We start from the raw sequence: 26,435 nt of genomic DNA on the forward strand, positions 1-26,435 counted from the left end.
GTTAACAAATTGTAAAAAAATAAAATAAAATACGATTCAATGTTGTTTGAGGAGGGGTACTCATCTAAAAGAATTTATTACTCGATACCCATATAGATGTTATTGTTATTGTACATGGATTTTTTTTATTTGTCTCATTAAAAAAAAAGTAAAGGAGAGATGCAGCCGCATTCGGAATCGCCATTCGAGGGAGAGGCGGGGTTTAACAATTGAATTCTTTTCAACAAAAATTCGAATTTAAATGGTCGATATCCGTTTGCATATCTGTACAGGGTCTACATCAAGTATCCTTTCTTCACGGTTGATAGTGGGTGTTTCCTCTTTTCTTATCCTGTTTTTAAGTATCCAACTCGACGTGAATGTTTTCTCTTATTCATCTCCATTGCAATGGCCCACAGTTTTTTTTTCTGAAGACAAAACGGGAAGGGAACAAAAGCATAAAATTTTTTAGGACTTGAAACAAAAAGAAAATTGATTTTCACTGCAGACACTGGGGAAAAGATGAAATTTTTGCTTTGGGTTATGCAAACAAGTCAATTATCATTTTAAAAAATTAGCAGGATCTGATACATTCTTTTTAAAATGATTGGATAAGTAAAAGAAAAAAACAGTTTTACGTTGGTGTCTTGTGACATACGTAAAAGCACGTTACAGCGAGTTAGAGTAAATAAGGAGATTAAAAACCGAATAACATAATAAAAAGGGTCGGGGAGAATTTGATTGAGACTCGGGGTTGTCGTTTCTTTAAAAACAAATTTAAAATAAATTTCGGAGAGACAAACGGGAGGGCTTTTTTTTTAAATAATATCTAGAAAATATTTTTGTATGCAAGATGTTTGGTTGATTTGCTTGATGACCTTCGATTTAAGCCAGCAATCTGGCGACAACGACGGACAGGATCAGTGCCATCATTGAAGCCATCATAGTCGATCCACTTGCGGTAGGATCTAAAAATAAATAAAAATAAATTTTAAATGTTTGCAACAAGAAACACGTTAAAAAATAAATGCATAACAGGCAACATGCGTTTCGTTTCCATGCGATTAATCTCAACTAATCACTGGACTATGAAAAAAAAAAGCTACTAGTAAATACCGAGTTGCTATGGAACAGACACGCGCGCACGATATTAAAAAAAAAAACACAATCTCTCTGTTACGATTTGAGCTCGTGCAATCGTGCAAGAGCTGCCTAACCTTCCGTCGTTTCATCGTAATCATCGTCATCGTCATCATCGTCGTCATTGTGATGCGTCATGGAGGTTGGATGGGGGCTAGATGATCCATGATCGTCATCATCGTCTTCCATTTCGTCCGTGGTGTCCTCCACCGCCCCAACAGCACCGGCTTGTTGGTGGTGGTGGTGGTGATGCTCATCTTCATCATCATCGTCATCCTCGTCTTCGTCGTCATCATCTTTCACATCATCGGCCGTGTTTTGCTCAGCCATGTGACCACCGCTCTTGTGGTGATCGTCTTTTTCGATCTTGACGTGTTTGACTGGCTTGGTGGCAGCCGCCGTATCGAGCTGATGATTGGCTTCATCTTCATCGTCTTCGTCATCGTCGTCATCGTCTTCAGAATCCACGGCTGGCCCATCTCCCATCATCTCATTCCAATCGGCCTGCTCTTGAGCCACCGCCTGATCTTGCTGATATGCATAGCCGGCCAATCCCACCAACCCCACAATTTGGCTTCTCTCTTCATCTTCTTCGTTGCTATCTTCGTTGGACAATTCGTCGATCGCATCGTGCACGAGATCGTCCTTGGACATGTAGGTCAGCTGCACTAGCTCCGCGTCTTCTTTTTTTTTATGCCGAGAAGATTTCACGCCAAAGAAAAACCATTAAAAGAGATGTGGAAAAAAAAAAAGGCCAGCTGCTATATAGTTTGCGCGTAGAAAACACACGCTAACCCCGGCCTTATTGCTGAGGAAAAGAGGGAGAGAGACCTCATCAATCTCTAACATTCGTAAAAACTTTCTCTTTTCGAGATTTTTTTTTCTTGAACACAGTTTTAGCGTTTGTGAGAAAAGTCTTCCAATGGATGACCGACATTCATCGAATCTTTTTTTTTCTTTAATGTGTTTGTTTGCTTTTTTTCCGTCTGTCATTTTTTCCCACGCAACATCTAGCCGGATGACTGGACGCTTTGATGATGTAATGATAAGTCAACAATGGCGAAACAGAGAGAAACAAAAGGCACCACAACGTGCCCTTCATCCGTAGAACCTGTTAGTATGCCTTTTACTCTTCCATATTTCTTTTTCTTTTGACGGGAAAAGCTCGAAAAAAAATCTAAGCTCTCACTGGAATAGAACGCGAGAATTGCGAGACGTCGGCGCCAATGACGATATAATCGTGGGAATCGTGGCATTTTTTTTTTTTTTCGACTGGAGAATAAGCGAATGCAGAAAAAAGTGAAAACACACTCATTGCACGGGCAGTTAACTTTGCGAGTGTGTACCCATTTTAAAAACGAAAAAAAAACCGCGTCGTTGGGTGCAGGTTTCGTGCGTGCGAAAAGAGTGTCCGGGAATCGGCCAAATAATAAAAAAAAAAAGGACGGCCACACCTTCATTGGCCGTTCTAAACGCGTATACGTTATCCACGTATTACAAATTCTTTATGAGGTAGTGGTTGACGTAAAACCCTCAAGAAATTCCTTTTATTGGCTTATTGTCTTTTTCTTTTAAAGGTCTGCTGGCCTCATTCTTCTGCCTCTCACGCACAGACCAACACACCTTTTTCTTGTTTTTCGGTTATTATTATATCCGCCCTTGAATGCGCGAATGATTGAAAAAAAGTAAGAACGGAATAGGTACCTCGATTTTCAGCTGGTCGAACTGATTGCTGCTGCTGGATACTATTGACATTCGATTCCTCTTCGACGTTGGCCTTGGTTTCCTCAACGGGTTTCAGCACGGAATCCTCATTGCGGTTGGGTTTCTGAAGATCCTGGGATAGTTAAATGATACCATGTGTAAGGTGGAACGTCGAAAAAGCATCATGCGTTTGTGTTTTCTTTGATTTGTTTTACCTGCAGATCAGTGACATCAGAATCAACAGGCTCAACAGGTTTGGGTTCAGGTTTAGGCTCGGGTTGCGGTTCCGGTTTAGGTTCGGGTTGGGGTTCTGGCATAGGCTCAGGTTTGGATTCAGGTTCAGGTTCAGGTTCGGGCTCGGGTTGCGGCTCGGGTTGCGGCTCGGGTTGAGGTTCGGGTTGAGGTTCAGGTTGAGGTTCGGGTTGGGGCTCAGGTTTGGGTTCAGGTTTGGGCTCGGGTTCAGGCTCGGGTTGAGGCTGTGGCTGCTGGTAATCGGGTTGCGCTTGTGGCTCTTTATCGTCTAATGGAACGACGATAGGAGCGGCATCTGTCGTCGTTGTTGTCGTCGTGGTCGATGTCGTCGATGTCGTCGTTGTTTTGAGCAATTGTTTCTTGTCTGCCGAAGATGAAACAGAAGCCGAGGCCGATTGCTGGACGGAAGAGGATGAAAACGAAGCCGAAACGGACGAGCTGCTCGACATGGTCTGACTGTCGGTTTCGCCGGCTGGCATCGATGCAACCAAACCGGCTAAAAAGCAGCAGACCAAAGCCACTATTGCCATTCGCCTACTTCTTCTCGATGACGTCATTCTCGTATTCTAATGACAAGAGGGAAAAGAAAAATTATTTAAATTAAATATGTATTTATGTACGTAATAGACATCATTCCTCAAAAGATGGATCGTGGGAGGTCGCATATTTTCTCGGACATCCCAACGCAACCCCAAAAGAAAAAAAAAAAAAGAATTCCCTTTCTCCTCATTTCCCGATAGTTTTGAAAACCTGCCAGAGGAATGAATCAATCCTGGCAGGGATGCGTCTATATAGCCTTCAGCTGAAAATATTAAAAAACGAGGTTTAGTGCGACGACACAATTCCCGATAGTGTACTGTTCCACACGGACGCAAGCCACATAACAATCCGTGATGGACTTGACGTTATTATTATTACTTCCTCTGCAAAACAATTTTGTACATTTATTTTAGTTTCGTGGCTAGTTAGCGCAAATTCACTAGTGTCTAGTCTTAAAAAAAAAAATAATAATAATTTTCACTTTGAACAAATTTATTGCCATTTTTTTTTTCTTGACCAACGCGGAAAAGGAGCTTTATAAAAATAGAGGCGCTACTTGTTTCATAGCTGGTGGTTTTGCAGCACGGAGAGCATTTGCGGTTTCTTTGGGGGGGACCCAGGACAAAAAGGGATGCAATTGCTGCTGATGTTTGGATAAGGATAGGTAGGTGGATAGGTTTAGCCGATCGGAACGCGACGCGCACAGTGACAGAGCAACGCAACACCAAAAATATATACAGACACAACCCCCCCCCCCCCTCGTCTATATATGTGTCCAGTCTTTTTTGTGTCTAACGATGCTATCGATGAGATTAGAAGCAAGAGTCCGGGAATCCAGGCCAGCTAGCTCATTTCCAATCCAGCTGCTGTTGTCATCCGGACCGGCGCCAGAAATACACACAACAACAACGGCAGGAAATGGCAGTCCGGGGTCTTTTGGAACACTCCAAAAGTTTCAAAAAAAAAAAAAGATACCTTTGAAAGATGTGTGACGAGAGGTGTTAAAAAAAAACAACTATGATGGCCGAAAAAGAGGTGCGCATTGTTCAAAAAGAAAATGTCGTGTTTTGAGTTCCAGTCTGTTTAGCACATTTGGTTTTTTTTTTCTTTCGAATGTAATCGCCATAGGAAAGAGAAATTGATTTGATTAGCACACGAAGATGAACTGGCAGCAAGAATAATGATAAAGAAAATGCCCTCGTTTTAATTCGATTTTCTCTTCTTGTCCGCTGTAATAGCCAAATATGTGGGTCACGACCTGCACCGGCGGAAATGAACATTTTCCTTCTAGAAATGAACGGCTCATTTTTAAAAAAATTTTTTTTTCTTGGCTCAAAAAGAAAAAAATTCTTCCAACAGCTTCTCTTTCGTCTTTCGTTTCAGCCGCAAAATGGTGAGCTCCACGACGCATTCTTTTGTGTACGCAAGTAATGACTAAGGTTATATAGAAGGAGGTAACGTCTGAAAATGGCTGACGGTATTTTACACACACAAAAAATAAATTAGCATCTCAAATACTTTTTTTTTTTTTTTTTTTTTTTTTTTTGTTGTTGTGCGTTCCGACGACCGCTTGACCTAATCCCGGGGGCCGGCATTGTAATATCTACCAGCTAGAATGAAGTGGTTCTTCTCTCCGGCATATCAACCTGTGCGTTTGAGTCACATCCCTTTTCCCGCCGATAAATATATCCGTGGAAGAAACACACCTTCATCGTTTGTACCAGGCACACGTTAACAGCAAAACACTTAACCTACTTCCAATTCCTGGCCGGTTCTCACAAGCGCAAAATGGCGGCCCGCGAGCGCAGAACACAAACACAGCGATGTAACAAGAAAAGAAAGAGGGAACGAATAAGATAGGCTATCATTTGTTTGACATGTAAAAGTAGCAGAGAGTTAGCATACAACAGGTTATACCTGCAATGCAAATGACATGTATACACACACTTGTACCTCAATGACCTCCCCCCGTATAAATTCAAAATGCTAATAGTGTTGTAGCGACTTGAATGTTTGTTCATTCCATTTTCCTTCTTCTGATTAGCGTCGGGCTCTGCAAAGCAATTCCGTGGGTCCGCACCCATTTCTCTTTATTTTAGGCACACAACCGCCCTTAATGTTTCCATTTTAAAACATACAAAATGAAATGTGTTTTCTCTCGGGTGCCGACATAAAAAAAAAGATGTGGAACAAAAGAAAAAAAAAAGTGTGTAATCAGGAAGATGATGTGAAACGGGACGTTAAACATGACCCGAAGAATTGACGAGAATCGATTGTCGTCGCCACGGGGTGATGAAAGCAGCCGGTTAAACTAATCAAAACACGTTTGCCCATCGGATTGACCACACTTTTCTTCAAAACACCCAACTATTTTAAAAACGTGTTTTGTTTTTTTTCTACGCGTTTCCAGGCAAAAAAAAAATGCAAATTTCCTAGTTCATATTTACGCCAATAACCGGCCAGAGGTACGAAAAAAAAATAATATGAACTGCCAAACTCTAAAAAAAAAAATATATATATAATAAATTAGTACTGCTAACAAAGTAAAGGTGTTCTTTATTTAGGATGAACAGAGGAACGACCTCTGGTTGGCTGGCCCCGCTCGGAGGGATGGAGATGGTCTAAACTAGTCATACGAAACGGGTCGTTGCTTGACTTCTTTCTCATTTTATTGCCATGGCGCAATGTAATATCCGCAAAACAAAAGAACGTGGGCTCTTTCTGGCATTTTTTGAACTTCCAACAACGTGTTTCCTAATATGGTTGTTTATTGTTGTTGCAACAATAAGTATTGGTTCACAGAGGGCTTTCCTGCTTCTTCACGAATTCACGGACCCACATGTGTGTGTACAAACTTGCATCATTCCTCTCCGGTTTGATGTCTGATTCATCCAAATGTCGGCAAAACATTACCTGAAATGTTTCCCTTTCCCCTTAAAAAATGGCTCGTTTAAAACATGTTGCAGACGGAACTCGTCTTTGCTCTTCACATCGTAATCCTCCCCCTCCCGCTCCACTATTATATCTTACCGTGTGTGTGTCGGCAAGGCCTTCTGATGACAGGGATAATTTTTTTGTCTAGCCTCCTACACCCTACCCACACACACACACACCAAAAAAAAAAGAAAGAAGAAGAAGCGGATGGAAGAAGAGTAGGAAAACAAAAGCCTTGCGGGCACAACTGCAAAAGTCACGTTACAAAAGAGATGATAACCTCCTGGCTTCTCGTGCCTTCTTATGCGAGTGTAGCTGCTGTTGCTCCCTCCCCCCGCCGTCCAAAGCTGCTGGCAGTTTTTTTGGCTCGGAATGCTCTTGTATATACGAGATATTATAACCTTGGGGACTTTATTCTATTTTTCCGATGAAAAACTCTTTTAAAAACTTACTAAGGAAAGAACGTGTTGAACCTCACCGGGCGCGCGAGAGTCGCCCCAGGCCAAACTAAAACACGTATGCGCTTTGAATTTTATTTTATGATTTCTTTTAGAAAAAAAAAAGAAGCTACCTCCACTCGTGTTCTTATTTGGCATTGGTTCAAACATTTTTTTTTTCTTTTGTCAGGGGGAGCGTTGGCTGGGTGGAGGAAAGAAAAAGGACAATACCCAACGGTGCCCAGCAAAAGAGAAAAGATACGAATCCTCTTCGTACCAGTCGGTGCCCGACTACAGGGAAACATTAATGGTTGGTTACGACATGCTAAGGCCATACGGTCGCCCAATGGCCGCAGGTAAACGTAGGTTTTGACTTTCTTAAGAAATAAGCGAATGACGACGCATCCCTTACGCCACTTGACAAGGATTTCTCTTTCAAGAATCAATGGGGAGAAAAAGAGTCTTTTGAATAAACGAGGCATTGCCAAACATGGTAACAACATCATATAAGAAGGTGGGCGCAGACAAAAACAAAACAGCTGGACCTTAAATGTCGAGAAAAAAAAAAAGAATTTTGGTTTCATTCGTCGCTTGAGGAAACCTTGAATTTCAAATGATGTCTGAGATGTGTGTTTCACGAGAGATGTGCTTTACACACTCGCCTACACACGGGCGACGTGTACAAACGATCACGCAAAGAGCCACGAACGAGCACAAGGCTAAAGAAGAGGCCAAAAACACAGTTGGCAAACGATGGCAGACAAGACGCCAATAGCCAAAAAAAAAAAAAAAATGTAAGTCGTTGATGAACTGCTGGTGAAAAGATTCTACAACTGAGGCCAAACCAACATGGAGGTTAAAGCTAAAATTAAACACACACACACACACACACAAAAAAAAGGTCCACACCTAAAAACGCACGGAGATGAAGGCAACGTTCAAAATGTTTGAGCATTCGTAATGTTTCGTTTTGATTTGTAATGATGCGTGGAATGATTAACGTTGATTTTCTTTTAGGATAATTACGACCCGCCGTATAAGACTCCCGGTGTTGAGTGGGAGTAACTTAGCTGCGAGCTGAGATAGTTAGACGTCGAGTACAATTGTGCTGGCGGGATTGAAAGCGAAACGGAAAATTGTAGCTACTACCAAACAATAACGAGTAACAAGAATTCAGCTTTCTAAAAAAAAAAAAAAAAAAAAAAAAAAAAAAAAAAAAATAGTTTTGGTATCACATCCGGATATAAATGAAGAAATCAAACACGAACAACATGCACGATCAGACGTTGTCCGTATAACCATCAGGCAAAAAAAAAAAAATAAATGGAGAGAAATTTGAGACTTTAAAAAAAAAAAAAACAATTTAAGAAAAAACTATTTTTTTTTTTTTCAGTTCGAGTATTTTTCCGGCTGGTACCTACGTCGTTTCCAGTTAATTGTAAACAACTCTTCCGCCCACACCTGTCACTTTAGTTTACGTACAATTCGATTTCAAATTGTTTTTGTTCACAGTTACAATGGGCGAATGCATTCTTTAATCAATAGTTAAATTTTCTAATCAATATACGAGAATTGACGTCTGTGTGGTTTCTGTTTGTGCGTAGCCAACTTGATTAGCCAGGAAACACGAGAAAGCGCACAAGTGGCAATGACGACATCACGTTTCATTCCCTCCCCAACTTTCGATTTCTAATTGTATTTTTTTTTTCTATAGGACATTCTCTACGACGTAAGACCGTAGAAAAAAAAGTTTCGAAATTTCAAATAACATCCCACGGTAGCATCGGTTTTTCGCTGCATTGCCTATGGTGATCTACCTAGCCTCCTTTTCCACAACCTAGAAAGGGTGAGGGTAGTCTATTACATTATTCAACTTTGAGTTCAGGTTGGTGGGCTTACGTCTCTTTTCTTTCGTTTTTACAGGTGGGGAGTCTATCTTACAACTTTCGAACTCTCCCCTTCAACATTCCACGTCGTCCTTCCATACAGAAAAAGGGGGGAGGGTTAGGTAGATAGTCTTTAATGTTATTCAAAGTTCTATTGTTTTTCTCATCCTGTCCCTAACGGCGAGAATAATTTCACATTCGACTACAGATATGTTTCTAATTCGAAGACGAGGGAAAGAAGTCGTAATGATGATCGAATTCATTCTCACCTGTTTAATTGTTAGAACCGTTGACGTAGTCTCCAAACTGATGGTGGGATGGAAACAAAAATTCCCAACACAAAAACGAAAATTTTGGCGTTTCACTTAGACGATAATTTTTCACGGGCAACACGAAAAACCGGAAGAAGACAAAATGGAATAATTTCGACTATGGGGGATGAGTAGGATTCACTTTGAATGAAAAACGAACGGGGGAGAAAGGAGAGAATCGTGTGCGGGAGCGATGGATGAGAGAGCGAGAGAGAAAAAAAGGAACACACCTGGCACGTCGGAGCAACTGGTTGATAATGGACACGAAGCGCTGCGGGTTTTTGGCCCTTTCCTTTCTTGCCTTTCCTCCAGCAATAGACAAGCGCAACATGGAAGAGAGAAAGAAACACACACACAAAAAATGTGGAGGAGAATGGCGCGGCGTTCTTCGCCACGAGCGCTCAGTTTCGTGAAACACTACGCGTCAAGCAAAAAACTTAAAGAAAATGTTTTTGGTTTGTCAATTCCACATGTTGATTATACGCATTGAATGGTTCGTGAAAACAACAGTTGTCCTGACTAAACCAACTCACACAAGTGAAATGATTTTTCGTTAGAATTCCTCTTATTTTTTTTTTTTTTCAATTGTTTTATTTACTCGAATGATTTGAATGCGGGGCAAAATTGCTCGCTCCGCTTCACCGTTTTTTTTTTCGATTGCGTCATTTTGTTAGACGCTTATCCCCCCCCCCCAATTTGCTCCGGATTTTTATTTTATATTTTTTTTCATTTATTTCGAATTCCGGAAAGTAAATTCTGTTATTGTTGTTGCTATTATTGGTGAACTGCGTGATTGGCCTTGTTTCATTCCCCCTTTTTTTAATCACCGACTGTTAAACCTTTTTTTTTACGCATATGTGCGAATCAGTTGGGGTAACAAGAAGAAAGCAAAGAACATAGTGAACGTGTAGAAAAGAATAAAACTAGAACTACATAACCGTACTCAAGCGTACGAAATAAAGTCGAATTATTGAGACTCCATATAGCGGCGGCGCCCCGTTTGTTTCTCACGCGTAGTTGACGGTCTCGGGAATATAGAAGCCAAATTATCCCTACCTGTGTGTGTGTGTGTGTGTCTACCTGCGGTCTTTTTAAAAAAAAAAAAAAAATGTATTCTTACGACGTAGAAAGAAAATAAATGCCTGTGTACGCAGATATAGTCGAATTAAATGAGTTTGATACGCACACACAGCTCCAGTCGGGAGAACAAACTGGGTCGTTTGCGCAATAACTAATGAATTATGTTCCAACGTCGACCCGATGAGAACTTTGAGAATTTTTTTTTTTTTTTTTTTTTTTTAAGTTTGGGATGATTTGTTTCGTCATTTTTGTGGTTGTCTTTGCCGACGAAAAGAAATGGCCGCTCGCCATTTGTCTTAACAATTGCACATATACTTTTTTTTTTTTTATTCTTTACTCGCGTGAGAACCCGATCGACTTACCGTGGCATTAAATAACGAATCCGCTACGTTTCGCTACGTTTTTTTTTAAAAACTAGGGACTCACCTGAATAGAAAAAAAAAACGTATCCATTTGGACAGAGTTCCATCAAAAGGGGAAAAAGGAAATGTATTGATCTTCTTATACAAAAGTTTTTTTTTTTTTTCTTTAACGGCACATCTCCATCAGCTCAACAGACAAATCAAAACTAAAAAGAAACGGGACAACTAAACAAAAAGAAGAGGGAATGCAAAAAAAAACAAACAAACAAACACATGTGAACATGATGGAAAAGAATAAAAAAACAAAACAGACGGGAATGTCTATGTATAACTTAAAAAAGAAAATTCGCTACGGATGTCGATGGTCAATGAAAATGTAAAAAAGAAAAAGAAGGATGAAAATAATGCAGTCACAAGGAAAAAGAAAAATAACGGAGAGAGTTTCCATCTTTTTACTGCCGATGATGTCAACAATATGGACACAATTTTCTATTTGAAGAGGAAACAAAAAAAAAAAAAAAAAAAAAAGATGAATATTTGGCTGAGAGGAGAAAGTGCAGCACAAAATGGCAAAAAGCCTCTCTTATTTTTTTTCGTCGAGAAACATTGGACGAAGGCTATCCTACAATTCATATCGTAGATGAATGGGAAAGAAAGAGGAAATGACGAAGCGAGAAGCGGCTTCTTCTAAGAGAATATATCGTAGAGTCATAATAATAATAAAGAGAAACTGTTATTTATGTACATCCAAAGATGAAAGAAAAAAAAAAAGGCGCACAGATAAAAGCTAAAACCTTATTTCTTGTTTTCGCGGGTCAGTAGGCCAATTCTCTCTCCATCCAAGAGAGGCCGGATGGCACACACGAGAGAGAGTTTTTACATGACACGGAAAATCAAACATGATCATTTTTTTTTTTTAAGCAAATTAAGTCGAGAATTTGTTTTTTTTTTCGGCGGGGAGGGTTTGTAACATTTATTTTTTTTTTTTAATGACTGGGTGAATATTTTGAAATAAAAAATTTGCTTTTGTTTTTAGGTATATCGGTGATGAAGGAACGGATGGAATTAGGAACGGATGTCATCAGTAGACGAGGCGTTAACATTATCGGTGGGATTTTTAAACCTTTTCTTCTTTTTCCTATTGGATTGGCTCCGATTGAAGTGATCAGTTTCTTTTAACTGGTGGTGATGACACGTTTGGCAACAGTGTTGGCGATAACGCGGGATGTAACACAATTCAAGCGTCTGGACTAGGCCACAGTGGCTGGACTGATCCCGGCATTGTCCACCTGCATCGATAAAAGGAAGCCAAAAAAAAAAATATAAACAACACAATTAGAAATAAAATAAAAGAAAAACGTGACTGATAATGAGCAATGGTGTGTGGGAGTTAAGTCGAGTCAATCAGTCGACCGTGAATCTCCAACTACAAGATAGTGATGATGGCGGTTAGTGGAGAAAATCCCCCCCTCCCCTCAAAAAATGTGATGGATGTTTTTAAATTTTATTTTGATGGATGAAAAAAAAAGTGGGTTGAACACGACGGCACGCTCGGCTCAACACAAGGCAGATGATGCTGATGGAACTCGGTAATTCCATTGCTACTATGTTGTTTTTTTTTTATGTTGGCTCCATCCTTCGCGTGATTCGACAATTTCAAAGGAAAAAAAAAATAATCTCCCTCCCCTCTAAAGTCTCATCACATCAGCTGAGATTTACAGTAAGTCAAATTCTTCGCTGCGGGTAACGCCAGATGGTGATGGCTAGCAGTGAATAAAATCACGGAAGGGGGATACGAAAAATCAGAGCGGGACTGCGCAACCGTTTCACTATTTTGATTCCATTTTCCATATTTCCCTTGAATTCTTTCTATTATTTATTATTATCATTATTATTATTATTATTATTTTTAAAATGCGGGTTTTACGGACAATCGCATCGCAAGTTGGGCCTTTTTTTTTCCCGATATTTTATCACGTGGAAAAATCGATAATTCGCCAAATGGGCTTATCAAAAGCAACAACCAAAGAAAAAAAAAAAAAAAAAAAAAGGGGGGGGGGGGCACGATTTCTTTCGATTAGTTTCCATCACGCGCAATTTGCTTTTTCGCTTTCCCCCCCCTTTTTGTTGCTGACGTCTCAAGCGCATCCATCACGATCACGATGCTAATAACTAAATGCAAAAAAAACATTTTTTTTTGTTGTTGTTGCCCCTACTGATTTTGTCAAGTTCCATAACTCTTATCTCAACATCTTTTTTTTTTTTTTACAATGAATTTCCTTTACTGCCTCCGGGACTGGCCCCTCTATTTTTTTTTTCCTTCCACGTAAGAAAAAATTGTAATCACGACGATGAAAAAAGGAACCATATCATCTTCGCCCCACGTCACGGATTTTGACGATTAAGACTCACACGAAGATGATGATTTACGTAAAAGGGCGGTGACGCGTAAACTTCCCTGTTCCTTATCTGCGTCTCTTCTTATTATGACGCAGAGTTTCGTTTGCGCAAGGGGAAGCTGTCGCCCCCCCCCCCGAGGAGTACCCTTGACAAGCAACGCCATCTTACAGCGGGAAATTCAAATCGATTTGATTTTTCAGCGTTTGCCTTTTTTTTTCCGCAATCAATCAGGACACGCAACGACGGGGTCAAAGAACCACGTCACCGTGATAGGATATTTAATTAGCGGTGAATTGTGTGGAATACACGGGAATAACTGTACTACCCGCCGCTCTCGGGTGGTAAATGTGAAAGCTTCCCGAAAGGGGGCGACGGTACACACGCAAAACACGAACGACAACAGCCATACGCAGGATAATGTCTATTATGAGGTTTAATTAATAGCGCACGCCACTAAGAAAAAATAGAGTTCAATAAAGGTCGTCAAAAGTAAACAAGATGAAATTAATAACCAACCGCTACGTTGCAAGACTTAAAATAAGGAAGCAGCGCAAATGAAATTGCTTGACGAGCGAAAACCAGTTAAATCATAAAAGAAAAATAAAATAATATAAGATACTTACGTTTAGGGCACGGAGGTCCCCGACAGGGACGCGTTACAGGTAGTCTAGGTAAGTCTACATTTTTCGAGTGTTTTGCGTTTGTTTTGAAGTTGGGAGAGGAAGGAAATTGTTGTTTTAAAAGGAAAAAGTTAAAAGAAATTAAAAAAAAAAGGTTAGGCCAAATAACATATAAAATAATTAAAAGAAATGAAAAATGTAAAAAGAAAAAAAAAAAAAAATACCAGCACAGGCGAGGCCGGCGGGAGAATCAGTGTCGTACCAAACGCAGCGCAGTAGTCGCGATTGGTGACCAACGGAATCACAAGTAGCCGTGCACTAATTACCGCGTTGCAAAACAAAAGGAAAACCGGTCCCGCACAGTCACGACACACAACAGACAGAGAGAGAGAGAGAGAGAGAGATTGTCATTCCAAAATCGAACTATGCTTTATCGGGTAATCGTAGTAGTAGTAGTAGTAGTAGTAGTGGTAGTTTACCCTTTTTCATAAGAATTTCGCAGAACAGATAAGAGGGAATTGAAAAATGGGTCACGTTTTCGTTTGTCAGTCAATGTACCGTAAATTTTAATCGAAAGAAAGTGTAAATTCTGGGTTTTTTTTTTTACTGCACCGTGCTTTTCCCAGAAGAAAATAAAAGGACAGGGAACAAAACTTGAAATACTAGGGGATAGAACAGGAATTTTCGTGCTGTTTGTTTCCCAAATTTCTTATGGGTCACCACTTTCATGGAACTGACAGGGGAAATGTAAACGAAACTGTCCGTACGAAAACGAATCCAGTTCATTTATTTTTGTTCTCACGTTTTTGTTAACTCTCTCGTGTCCACTCTGTGCAACGTTGATTGATGACTATCTTACATCACTTCACAAATATTTTTGTCCTGCGTTCAAATGCATTCCACTGTTGGGTGCAAAAAGGGCATGCTCAGGTGAGTTTCATGATCAAGCGAGGCAAGAGTTTCACAGCCAGACCAGAAAGACCCAGTAATAATATAGAAAAAATAGTTATTATAAAGAAACAGAGTAAGAGAAACAGACAGCAAAAAAAGAGAAAGATTGTCTACTGCTGCGTAACTGATGCACACATGCATAATACATGCAACCACACCTCTCTCAAACTGTTACGTTGCTCCACAATAATGTAAAAGGCGGTAGTGGTATTCGGTTGGTAGTTTGACTGCTACTCTACATAGTACTTAAAACGAAAACAATTCATTCAACAAAGTTCGTGACTCACGTGAGACCAGTCCGAGACTTTCCACGTGCCCTTGCAGTTCTCGTTGAAACACTCGCGCTTCTGGGCAGGTTTGTCACGATCGTTGCACAGGATGGGGTCCAGCACGGTACCATTGTCCATAACGCAGTCCAGCTGCCTCTTTTGGAGCGCTTTCCAAAAACGTTTGTTGTTATTAGCATTTGACAAATGCAGATGATAGAGGACAAACAAAAGGGTTCAACATCGCCTCAACAGATGGCGTGCGACTCAATCAACATGCAAACGTCCTTACCCGTGTTCCAAGTAAAGCAGCGTGACTGATGGCACGGAGTCCAAGATGCTGCAACCCATCGCGGGCACGTATCCAGTCCACATTTCTGGACAGTGGCCGGCTGCTTGCTCCTGACCGTCAACGCCGAGGTGACCTCTGATCCAGCATCATCAGGATTGGCTAGTCCAGCGTCCTCGCAAAGGCTGGCCTCGACCGATTTGGTGACGTTATTTAGACGGGCAATGCACTGGACAGCTCGCACCTGGAACCCACTACCGCCGCATGTTTGCGAACACTTTGACCAGGGCGTCAGCAGCCATTCAAACTTCAAACTGTCCGCTTTCCCTTTAAGAAAATGGGGTGGCAAAGAAACAAACAATGGTCATCACATTAGATTTATTACGTAAACACGTACGACTGTAAACTAAAAAAAGAAAAAAGAGTCTCATTTAAAAACAAAATAAAATACTAATCACCGGCAAAACTATGCCACAGCCACGCTTTCTCTCTTATTTTAGCCCACCCATCTTTCATTTTTGTCTTCTTTATTTACAATTCTCTCTCTCTTTCACACTGTGTGTGTGTCCAATCCAATTCTATTGAGCTGGACGTTACTCCCATAAAAGACACACCTCATAGAAATTTTATTTTTATTTTTTTAAGAAAAAGGAGGTTAACGGCGTTTTTTTTTTTTTTTTGTTCTTTGAATATCAATTTTCTCAATCTATTTTTTTTTTTAAAGGCTCGCCATTCTTTTAGCAATAAAAGGAAAGTGGGCTAACTGGTTAGTGACCCTCCAATACCACATCCAAATAATTTCTTGAAATAATAATAATTTAAATAAAGGGGCCCAGTCACATCATTTTTTTTTTTTTAAAGAATTAGTTTTTATTTTACCTTTGCCCAAAACAACAGCAGACGGTGAGCCAGCGCTGGCCGGATGACTGGCGGACTTGTTGGCACCGCTCTTCTGGTGCTGCTGTCCGTGATGGCCGGCCGAAGCGTTCCTCAATTTCGATCGGTTATGTCCGCCGTGTTTAGCGCCGCCCGTTCGGCCGTTGCCGGCGTTCTTGCTGTTCTTAGAGGCGGCCGACGACGACGATGGCTGTCCCACTTCAGGTTGATGCTGTAAATGCCAGAGAAGCTGTTCTATTGGTTATGCGAGCAAATCAATGGGAAGGCGGGGCAACAAGGCAAAAAATGAAATCATAATAATAATAATAATAAAGAAAAAAGACAATCATCCAGGTGTAAAGGGAATGAGGAAGAAATGAAATTGAAAACGGACGATGTGACGAGAATGGGGGAAAACAAAAAAGAAAAGTGCGGGAAAATTGGGGAAATCCCCAATGTTTGAAAATCAAAAATAAACGGACGCAAGTCTGAACTTCCTTTCATCTAATAAAGAATCAATCAGCTCATGCTCGAACGACACACGTGTCCGCACTGACTTCCAACTTAAAAGAGAAAAAAAAAAAAAAAAAAAAAAAAGGGGGTTGTTCCAGGACAAAAACGTCCAGCCAATGCACACAACGCAATTCAAATTTGTTTTTAAAAGATAAAAACGGAAAACCTTGACTCTAAATATATTCTCTTTAACAATTGCAGAACTGAATTGTTTTGAACTTTCCTTTTTCCAATCGACACACACATCATGACACACACGGACACAACACACACACACGCGCGCGCATGAAACAGTTACACACATTCAGCAGCAGCTCCGAATAAATGTAAATAGAAAGAAACGTACGAGATGAATGGAACTAGATTTTTTGTTGATTGCATTTTCTATGAAGAGAGAGAGCGAAAAAACAAAACAAAACAACAACAACAAAAACATAAACTTGTTTTCGTCATCATGCGATCCAAAAATTGAAACGAAAAATCATAATTCTCAATTCAGCACTAATATATTCATCAATCCATCATGATCGGCATCAATCACCCGCGTTTTGAAAAAGAAAACGGTTTTTTTTTTTCTGAATTTTTGTTGTGTGTGTGTGTATGTGTGTCTGTTTCGGGGGGAAAGGGACATCATTTATGAACGTCTTTCAAGCGCCCTATGATTTAACGTTTAAAGGGAATTTTCTATTTTTTTTTGGCTTTTTTCTTTTTTAATTCAATGTAAATAGATCACCCGAGGAAAGAAACAAATTATCAATTTAAAAATGAAAAATCCTCAAATCTTTTTCCTTATTGTTTTTCTTTACAAAAATTGGCTTTTACCCCTCCGCCCCTCTCCCCTTTATTTTCTATTTAAAACTATTTAACTATCGAAAAAGAAAAAAAAAAAAGTGTTGAGGAAGGTGGGCAAGTGGAGACAGGAATGGCCCTATCCCTCTCGGTATGAAACACATCAATAATTTCTTATGTATATAATAAATATGTAACAATTGCAGTTGCATCCTCATGTAAGCACGAAAGACAAAGAGAAAAAGGGGAAACCAGAAGAGAGAAAAAAAAAAAAAAAAAAAAAAAAGAAATAGGAAATCACCCCCTCCTCCCAACCCTTTAAGAAACTAGCATTTAATTTGAATGTAATTAAAATATCATTAAAAAAAAAAAAAAAAAAGAAAACCACGGAGTGAAAGGTGATGTCGATCATGCGAGTATCTGAAATCGAGAAGCGGCAGCCACGATGACGACGATGGCGAGCAGACGACGACGGCCAAGAAGAAGACTGGCCTGCCTCCCGCTGGCCCACATTCTCACCTGCACCAATCCGGCCAGAAGCCATTGCAAATAAGGTGGCGGTGAAGGTCGTGAGCTGCTTGATCGAGCCACTTGACCACCACCACCGCCTCCGCCACCGGCGCCATTATCCGCCCTGTTGCGATTGTTGTTGTTGTTGTTGGGTGGCGGAGGCGCGTACGTCGGAATGCGGTTCGATTGACGCGACTGACCGCCGCGCTGCTGCGATCCGCCATCGTTGCGTATGGGATCGATGGAGCCCCACCAGTTACTGGTGGGCCAAAACGTCGGGATCGGATCGATGCGATCCGGCCAGTTGCTCGCGATCGTCCTTCGCTCCGAGCGGTAATCATCTTCCTCCTCGTCAAACGGAATCTCTTCCTCTTCGTTATCGTCGGCACGGCCAGATGTCGTGGCTGGACTTTCAGTCGTTGTTGTTGTGGTGGTGGGGTTGGTAGTAGATCGGGTTGGCGGTGAGCGGTCGTCCGCGCTCGAGTCACGTACGTGTAATGAGACGTTTGACGATGCCAATCCTGTTTGTGTTTGTGTTTTGATTTGTTTTTTGTTTCGTTTTTTTCGTAAATAAGGCAATTGTTGTGCGTGTTCCAGTCAAAAGCAGCGTCCAATTGTTAAGCGCAAAAATAGAAGCCATCATCCGCATTAGCTTATTCATGTGACAAATGACAAAGAGAAACGATAACAAAACACAAACAACGTGTGTTGACGTGCACGTATACCTATTCTCGTGTCACACACACACACACGCACAGACACACTGCCAGACAGTTTCCCTTCCCCCCATCAATTCCAGAGTATTTTTTTGTGAATCAAAACTTCTACTAGTCGTGTGTCTGTCTGTCTGTGTGTGTGTGTCGCATCGAGAACTTTGTTGCGCAAACATTTCAAAGTTTGAATCTGCGGAGAGGCCTGTCTCTGTGTGTGTGTGCGTTTAAAAAGTCATCCATTTCGGAGCACAGTTTTGCCCTGTTAAAAGCCCCAACCCTCCATCCCTCTCCTCCATAAAAGTTTTTGTGCGTCAATGCAGTAGAACTCTATGCCGGAACTAGATTAATCAAACGGTTGATCCCCTTTGCCGCAGAATTGCCCACCTCAAAACAAGATTTCCTTTTGATTTGTTGTTGTTGTTCTTGTTCAGCCTACAGTTCGCTAAACTCCAGTTTCTAAATTGAATTTGTACCGAAGACTTTTTTTTTTTTTTGGGAGGGGGGATTCTCTACTGAAATTCGAATCAAAGAGATCGACACACGTGAGGGGGGGGGGAGTGGAGGGATGAGAGATAAGAGACAAAGTACAAAGGCAGAGAAGAAGGAGATTTAAAAAAAAAGAAAAAAAAAAAAAGAAAGAAGAAGATGAAGAAGAAAAGGACAAGAACAAAAAAGGTTTTACCTGGTCCTGATCGGGGTAAAGAGGGCCGTTCGTTGCAGATGTGGACGTCTCGCCTGCATTGGGTTGGCCGGCGACTTTGGCCCGATGATCAAAGCCGCTCTTGTGGCCGTTATTGACGAGGCTATTGCCTTTCATCTCTTTGACGACATCATCTGTTTCTTCTTCTTCATCCTCTTCTTGCCGTTCCTGTTTCGATCGTTCACCGACGGGCACAGACGACGGCCACGACGACCCATCACCGGAAGACGATCGTCTCGGCGATTCGTCCGCCTTCGATGCGCCGCTCGGATGGACGCGGTGCTTAACGTGGCCGCCATCGACTTTTGATCGATTTCCGTTCGCCCCTAAGTCGATCGTCAAAAATCAAATAAAATGAGGAAATAAGTCGTTAAATATAACATAACATGCAATCCATTCGCCATCCGTCACCATGGATCACTTAACAAATAAAAAAAGAAATGGACCTTACCGAGGGTCGAAGAGTCCCAATCATTTTCCAGGTTAGTGGACGCTGTAGGAGCTGGTCTGACTGTCACTGTGATATTGGCAGCGCTCCTTCCGGCTGTTATGAGTATTTAAAAAGTAATAATAAATCAAAAGAAAATGAAATTGTTGGATATGGACTGGAATCGTTATTTAGTACCAATGCAAGAATACACTCCGCTGTCGCTATAGGTAGCGTCCCTGATGCGCAGCATGCCTTTCTTGTTCATCTCGTATTTCTGGCTCTTAACCAGAAGAATGTGATCCTTCATCCAGCTGATTTGGGATCTGATAGCGCACGCGCACGCGCACACGGGGGTGGAGGGGGGGGGGGGAGGGGAGACCGAAAGAAAAATGAGATAATTAAAAAGGGAAAAAAAAAACAAAAGAAAAACAAAAATAGGGTGATGGGTGTGGTGTCTCTTACTTGTCGTAGTGTTTGACGGGGCATCGAATCTTGACTTGAGTGCCCTTGAAAACGGTGGCTTTCCCGCCGATTTTCAGCGTCACTTTTTTCTTGGATTGGCTTTGCTGCACAAAGTTCTGATTGGTCGACTGGATTTTAGGCAGGTCCAGCCCAAGTGGCGACCTCTCTGGAGCGCTGGCGGAAGTTGTCGTCACTCTCGTTTCTTCCTCTTGCTCGTCGGCCGCTCGGCTGTTGCTCGTGCACGGCTTGCCGGTGTTGCACGGCTTCGATTCGGCCGGCCTCGACGTCGGGTTGCAATGATTGGCCGTCTTGGTCAACACCTGACCGAGGGCCAGCAATTGCTGGCACGAAACTTTGCGCACTTTGAAGCCGCCGTCGCACGTCGACGAACACTGTGTATCGAATACGGAAAATCAATTGGACTTGGTTTGGTCAAAATCAAATGGGAAGCTTTAAATTAATTATAACTTTTCCCGACACGAAAAGGTACAGGTATCGATCTAATATACATAGCATGTGCGATGAAAAAGGGACGGAGAGGCTTGGCTAATTCAAAGTGATCGACCCAAATGCTGAAATCCATCAATTCCATTTGATTTCAACATTCAATCGACAAAAAAATAAAAAATAAAACCGGAAGGCGGATCGAGAATTATTTTATAACATTAGGTCATCATCATGGGGCGTTCGATTCACATTCCACGTGTAGGTTTTGCGTTTTGTAACACAAAACCCCCCCCGAACACAAAAATCCCCTCCGTTTCACAATGCAGGGACTCTCCCCCTCCCCTTTCCTTTTTTCCGGATTCACCGTAATAATCCGAGAGTTGCCTTGGGTTCCTTTAATGAATGATTGATTAGCTAGAGGGGCAAGTCAACAAACACGCGATCTGATGAACCCCGCACACCCCTCCACTTCTTGGCTCTCTCTCTGCTATTTGATGCCCCAAGGCATCAGATGGCCAGCAGCCGGGCCAACCAAAAAAAAAAAAAACCCAGTCAAAAACAAACAACGAGCGTTTGACAGACGACACCGCAGGGCGCCCTATCACTTGACTTGATTTGAATAATAATAATATAATAATAATAAATAAAACTAAAAATACCTGGCTCCATTCGCCCGTCTTCCACTCGACCGGGCAGTCGATCATGTTGCAAAATTGCTGGGCACGAGGCGGCGGCTGGGGGCAGAGGTCGGCGCCGACGGGCAGCGTATTGCTACCGCCTCGGGCCACCTCGTGGATGCAGTGGACTTCGCGAGTTTGGACGCCGCCGCCGCACGAGCGGCTGCACGACGAAAAATCGGACGTGTTCCATCTCGGCGGGCACGGCACGTCGTTGCACGTGCGCGTTATAGCGTCCGGCCTGCGGTCCATCGGGCAAAGGTGCGGACTAACTCGCACTCCGTCCTGCTCCCGGACGCACTCAATAATGGATTCCTGCACTCCTAATAACAAAAAACAAAACAAAATTGAATGAAATATCAAAATCTTCGGTGAGACGATGGACGGCTGCGAGCAGCAGAAGGCCATTCAAAATTGAATTGCTGTCGAGATCAAATAAAAGACGAGAAACGAAGAGCAACAGCAAAATAATAAAAGAAAAGGGCGCGGAAATGTCCGCATAGATGCGCATATCTACTCGATACCATTTTCCGACTAGCCAAAACTCTGCAAAAAAAAAAAAAAAAAGGGTAAAACGCGGGCGGGAGTTTATACACGCAGCCGAGAGACGGGTATTGATTATAAAAAGAAAAAGGAAAGAAAGCGGACCAAGAGGCGAAACTCGCATATAGCGGAGCTGCGCTTTAAAAAAAGGAAGGGGGGAGACGTTGAATTGAAGGCCAAAAAAAAAAAGAATAAAATAAAATAAAATAAAATAAAATAAAATAAAATAAAATAAAATACCTCCGAGACAAGATGCGCTGCATTGCGAAAATCCCGACGATTTCCACGTATGGGCGAGCAGCGGGGCCGTAACTGACGGCGGGGCTGAATAGGACGGTTTCGTTACCGTGACTGGCCCGCCACTGGCGCTGCCGCTCGTCAGCTCCATTTTCGTGGCCGTCCTTAGATCTTCCACCGGTTTGCGAGTGCCCAGCATCAGCTTGTAATTGGATTGGTCGCTGAATTGGCCAATCCACGGCTCGTACCTTCACGGGATGGAAACACGCGACAAGAACAAAAAAAAAAAAATGCAAATTAAACAAAAGGCCGCAGTGTTTTTTTTTTTTTAAACATTTAAAAATAGAAAACATTTTTACTTGTTGGATAGGCTGCAAGGTCTCATAAAACAAGGTTCAATTTCGGCCGGTTTAAGTCCAGGGCATTCCTTGTCCGGCAACTTGGCGATCGTCTTGGAGAATTCCAGAAAGATTTTACAGTGAACTTCGCGGTCCCGGGTGCCGTCTCCGCAAGTCACCGAACACGGACTCCATTCGCCGGCGATGAAACTGTCGTTGTTGTTGTTGTTGTTGTTGTTGTTGTTGTTTATCGATTTTTTATGTTGGGGTGGGCGGCGGGGGGAAAGGTTGTTTGTTATGGTTGTGCAATAAGATCCATTTTTTTTTCCGGCGGGAAAGGGATAGGTTTCAAAAAATTCGAAAGGTTGTGATTTCGAAAAAAAAAAAAAATATATATAAAAATTTAAAATCAAAATGAGGATAGATGAAAACAAAAGAACAACAACTTTCTACGATGAGTTAACACGAGATTTAAAAAAAAAAAAAACGGTTGAATCATTTCGATTTTGTGTGGTTTCTCGGTGCAATTTGCATAACGATCAATAATTTCAAAAAAAAAAAAAAAACGAAAAACCAACGTGAAATGATGTGTGCTGCTGCCAAAAGGCAAGTGAACGAATTGGCAATGCCGCAAGATTCCAAATCCTCATGCCATATTTAAATTAAAAAAAAAAATAAAAATAAAAATAAGACAATCCAATTTTTGTGTTGGCATTCGATTGCAGATTGAGGTGCAATCAAACCACAACGGTGATGTCAAAACAAAGTGCTGTAGTGAAAGAAGTGCTCGATAGATTGTGCTGTTTTTTTTTATTTTGGGGGAGGGGGGCAATAGGGTAGGGATCTAAAGACGATCGGTTCGTTTTGAAAATAAAAAAAAAAAATAAAAAAAAATGGAGGGTTAAATCGCTTCGGGGTTTGAGTGCGGCGCAAAACACAACTGTGTGCGGGAGGAAAACTATTTCCTTCCCGCCGACTTAATCGAATTTTGGAAGTCCCGTATATATTCACAAATATTCGGGTTTGGGTGTTCGGTGGATATCGAAATGAAGGAAAAGACACGAGAAAAAAAAATAAAGAAATAAGAAAGAAATCAAAACTAAAGATCGAAACCTAATGATGCGATATGTCTTTTTGAAAACAAAAAAAAAAAAAAAATGAAAAGGTGATGTGCATGAAATGCAAATACTTTTGATAGAACAAAAAAAAAAAAAAAAAAAAAATGTTTGGCTTGTTTGTTCAATACCTTTTGTAAAACCAGCCGCAAGCGTAATACAACGCCAGACTGCAAACAATTTAAAAAAAAAAAAAAAGGCAACGTTGGAAATTGACAAAATAAAAAAAAAATAAAAAAAAATAATTTTAAATAAATAAAATTAAAAAAAAAAAAAAAATGTGATGTTTCATATGAAGACGTTCGGAATGATGTGCGTTTAAAACGGGGATGGTTGTTGTTTTGTTGTTGTTGTCATTTTTGACGTGTTTTTTTTGTTTGTTTTTTTTTTTCCAAATATTGCGAATAGAGATGTAAAGAATGGAGTGGGATGAACGAGAAGAGAGAGAGAGAGAGAGAGAGAAATCAAAAGAGAAGGAGAAAAGATGAGTTTCACTTGCCACCAGCAGCACAAATGGTCGATTTCAGAATAAAAGCAGAAAACACCGTGTCAATAAAAAAAAAACAAAAAACAAAAGACGTCAGATCAATTCGTCGACATTCGAGCGCCAAAGAAAATTAAAAACAACGACACACAGACACAACACACAGATAGACAAACCCTGTAGGTGTTCATCTTTGAAAAAAAAAATTAAATAAATTAGAAATTAGAAAATGAATTGTGCGCAGTGTTAACCTCCTCCCCCTCTGCCACGTATCGACCATCCTTCACGTACTTAAAATGCTCACATACTCAAATACTCTCATTTCATTATTTCATATTTTTTTTTTTGAATTTTAAATTTCGCGCCCTGAATTTTTGATTTTTTTTTTCCATTCGATTTGAGGGAGGGAAGTGAGCGGTGCGGATCGGCAATAAAAACGCAGTAAATAAATGGACGGTGTGTGTGTGTGTGTGTGTGTGTGACATCGGGTCGCGCACCGTGTCCGTGTATGTTTACTTACGTAGGATCGGTGGGTACGAGACTGATCTCGCCGACTTGCAGCTTCTCAGAGAGCAGGGCCGATGGAACGGAACCGCTGGAAATGGAGCCGGTCGGCTGTTGGACCAAAACGCCCTTCAGTTCCTTCTCGTCCTCCTCCTTTTCGTCCTCCTCCTCCTCCTCATCGCCGTCGTCAAACAGGCTGAACGGTGTCACTTCATATTCAAAAACGATAAACATTTCAAATTTGAATATCCATTTTTTTTTTGTATGCAAATTTTAAAGCGAATTCAAACAAACAAAAAAAAATTGGAATTACCTTTTTGCCTGGGCGGTCGATTGGGGGCCGTGACTGTGGTCGGCGGGGCAACCGTGGACGGGCAGGCCGGCTGAGACGGGCACTGCCGGCTCGTTTGTGGCTGATCTTGTGGTCGGCAGGCATTTGTCACGTGACCACGCGCGTCACGACAGACCACAACTCGCGTTTGAACGCCACCGTCTCCGCACGACGTCGAACACTTTCATTTCATTCAATCACAAATTAAAACAAATAATAAAAAAAAATAATTAAATTTCTCTCGACATTCGATAGTCTTTTTTCTTTCTTTTTTTTTTTTTTTTTCAAAAATCAATTCATATAATTTGAACGAGATAATTACGACTCCTGAATTTCAATTTACTACGACAACTTCCTCCCCCCTCCCTCCCCCCAACTTTTACTCTGCGTCCATTAATTCATTCCTCCGTCCGGTTTTAACCGTACCCCAGAGGGAGTAGAGGACCAAGTTGATGAGGTTCGTTGATTGCGGGGAGCGTCAAAGAGTTTGAACTAACCAAAGGAAAAAAAAAAAAAAAAAAAAAAAATTGTGAAAGGGACCGTTGCGAACGAATCGGTTGGAGGATTAGAGCGGTCGACTAACCCCGCCGCATCCAAGCGCATGCAAATGTGGCAATGTCTCAACCCTCCCACAAAAAAAAAATTTAAAAAAAAAATGTACCAACTTCCCTATTTCATTTTCTCTCTCCAATTTAAAGCATTTTTACTCGGGTACTCTTACAGTCAATAGAACTTGAACGTCTAAACGCATCGTTGAGAATGGGATCTTTTGGATATTGGTAGAAAAAAAAAAAAAAAAAAAAAAAAAAAAAGAATTTTTTTTTTTCAGATCAAACGGAAATAGGATCCTCACTTCTTCTTTTTTTTTTTTTTTTTTTGTATTGTGTTGCAACTTTCTTTTTCGAAACTATTGATGTTATTCAAATGATGTGTCGTGTGTGTGTGTGGGTGTGTTAGTTGGGGGCTATTATGGGAACGTACTAACGGTGCGAGTTCAACTACTTTTTCAATGGTGTCAAATGCGGGGGGATGTGTTCTGAAAGTGTTCCATGACAACGGAGCGCCGCTTTTTTTTTTTTTTTTTTTTTTGCAGTTAGTGCAATGTCACGCAACATCAAAGGCTTCTTTAACTCACGCACAAGAACGTTCTTGCCCCCCCCCTTTACCCGCAATTTCTTTTTCTGTGCGTACAATTCACAATTTAAGAAAAAGGGCGGGTAATTTGAAAATGAAATTGAAAAAAAAAAAAAAGGGGGGGGGGGACCAGAAATTTTGAACGAAGCGACAAAGATGTTGAACAAAAATGTCCGCCTGTCAGAGACGCCCCCCTCCCTTTTCATCATGCGAATCACAAGGAGGACGATTGTGCTTTCAAATTCAGTGGTGAAACGACTAATTGAGCCAAGTTCAAAACCAAGTCACACATTTAAAGGTGACCATCATCTTTGATGACGAAATGAAATTTTATGTTTTGATGCTTACCTGAGACCAAGGACCTTGGAACCAACTGGGACAGTCGTGGGTGTTACAAGGTTCGTGAGTGCGAGCCTTATGACCAATGAGGGCCGAGCAAATGACGTCGTCCACCTTTAAAAAGAGAGGATTTTATTTTTGT

The 26,435-nt window shown here is 41.2% G+C and overlaps 2 protein-coding genes across 4 annotated transcripts in view; both read right to left on the bottom strand.

The window, feature by feature from the left end:
- Positions 1–42: 42 nt before the first annotated feature.
- LOC130693521 (E3 ubiquitin-protein ligase RNF12-B-like) lies at positions 43–9,407 on the bottom strand. Of its 3 annotated transcripts, XM_057516684.1 has the most exons (6): positions 9,142–9,407; positions 3,215–3,641; positions 3,039–3,172; positions 2,824–2,956; positions 1,197–1,802; positions 43–947 (listed from the first exon to the last, which is right to left on the bottom strand). In XM_057516684.1, exons 2-6 carry the CDS (start codon positions 3,630–3,632, stop codon positions 865–867), a joined length of 1,374 nt encoding a protein of 457 aa, XP_057372667.1. In that variant the 5' UTR covers positions 3,633–3,641; positions 9,142–9,407; the 3' UTR covers positions 43–864. The 3 variants fall into 3 exon arrangements, with proteins under 3 accessions (XP_057372667.1, XP_057372666.1, XP_057372665.1); XM_057516683.1 differs by having other exon boundaries at positions 1,197–1,799; positions 3,039–3,641; XM_057516682.1 differs by having other exon boundaries at positions 3,039–3,641.
- A 2,091-nt stretch (positions 9,408–11,498) lies between these two features.
- LOC130693581 (ADAMTS-like protein 1) overlaps positions 11,499–26,435 on the bottom strand; it is a 33,198-nt gene continuing 18,261 nt past the window's right edge. Inside the window, 19 exon segments of the mRNA XM_057516748.2 lie at positions 11,499–11,914; positions 13,649–13,702; positions 13,870–13,963; positions 14,884–15,032; positions 15,155–15,478; positions 16,031–16,259; positions 17,849–18,306; positions 18,309–18,360; positions 19,235–19,578; positions 19,704–19,796; positions 19,878–20,005; positions 20,145–20,536; positions 21,251–21,591; positions 22,052–22,296; positions 22,408–22,596; positions 23,633–23,671; positions 24,506–24,698; positions 24,803–25,001; positions 26,303–26,407. Coding sequence (XP_057372731.1) covers positions 11,691–11,914; positions 13,649–13,702; positions 13,870–13,963; positions 14,884–15,032; positions 15,155–15,478; positions 16,031–16,259; positions 17,849–18,306; positions 18,309–18,360; positions 19,235–19,578; positions 19,704–19,796; positions 19,878–20,005; positions 20,145–20,536; positions 21,251–21,591; positions 22,052–22,296; positions 22,408–22,596; positions 23,633–23,671; positions 24,506–24,698; positions 24,803–25,001; positions 26,303–26,407 — 3,852 coding nt within the window. The 3' untranslated portion in view covers positions 11,499–11,690.

Source organism: Daphnia carinata, chromosome 3, assembly GCF_022539665.2.
Source record: "Daphnia carinata strain CSIRO-1 chromosome 3, CSIRO_AGI_Dcar_HiC_V3, whole genome shotgun sequence".
NCBI classification, from domain to species: Eukaryota; Metazoa; Arthropoda; class Branchiopoda; order Diplostraca; family Daphniidae; genus Daphnia; species Daphnia carinata.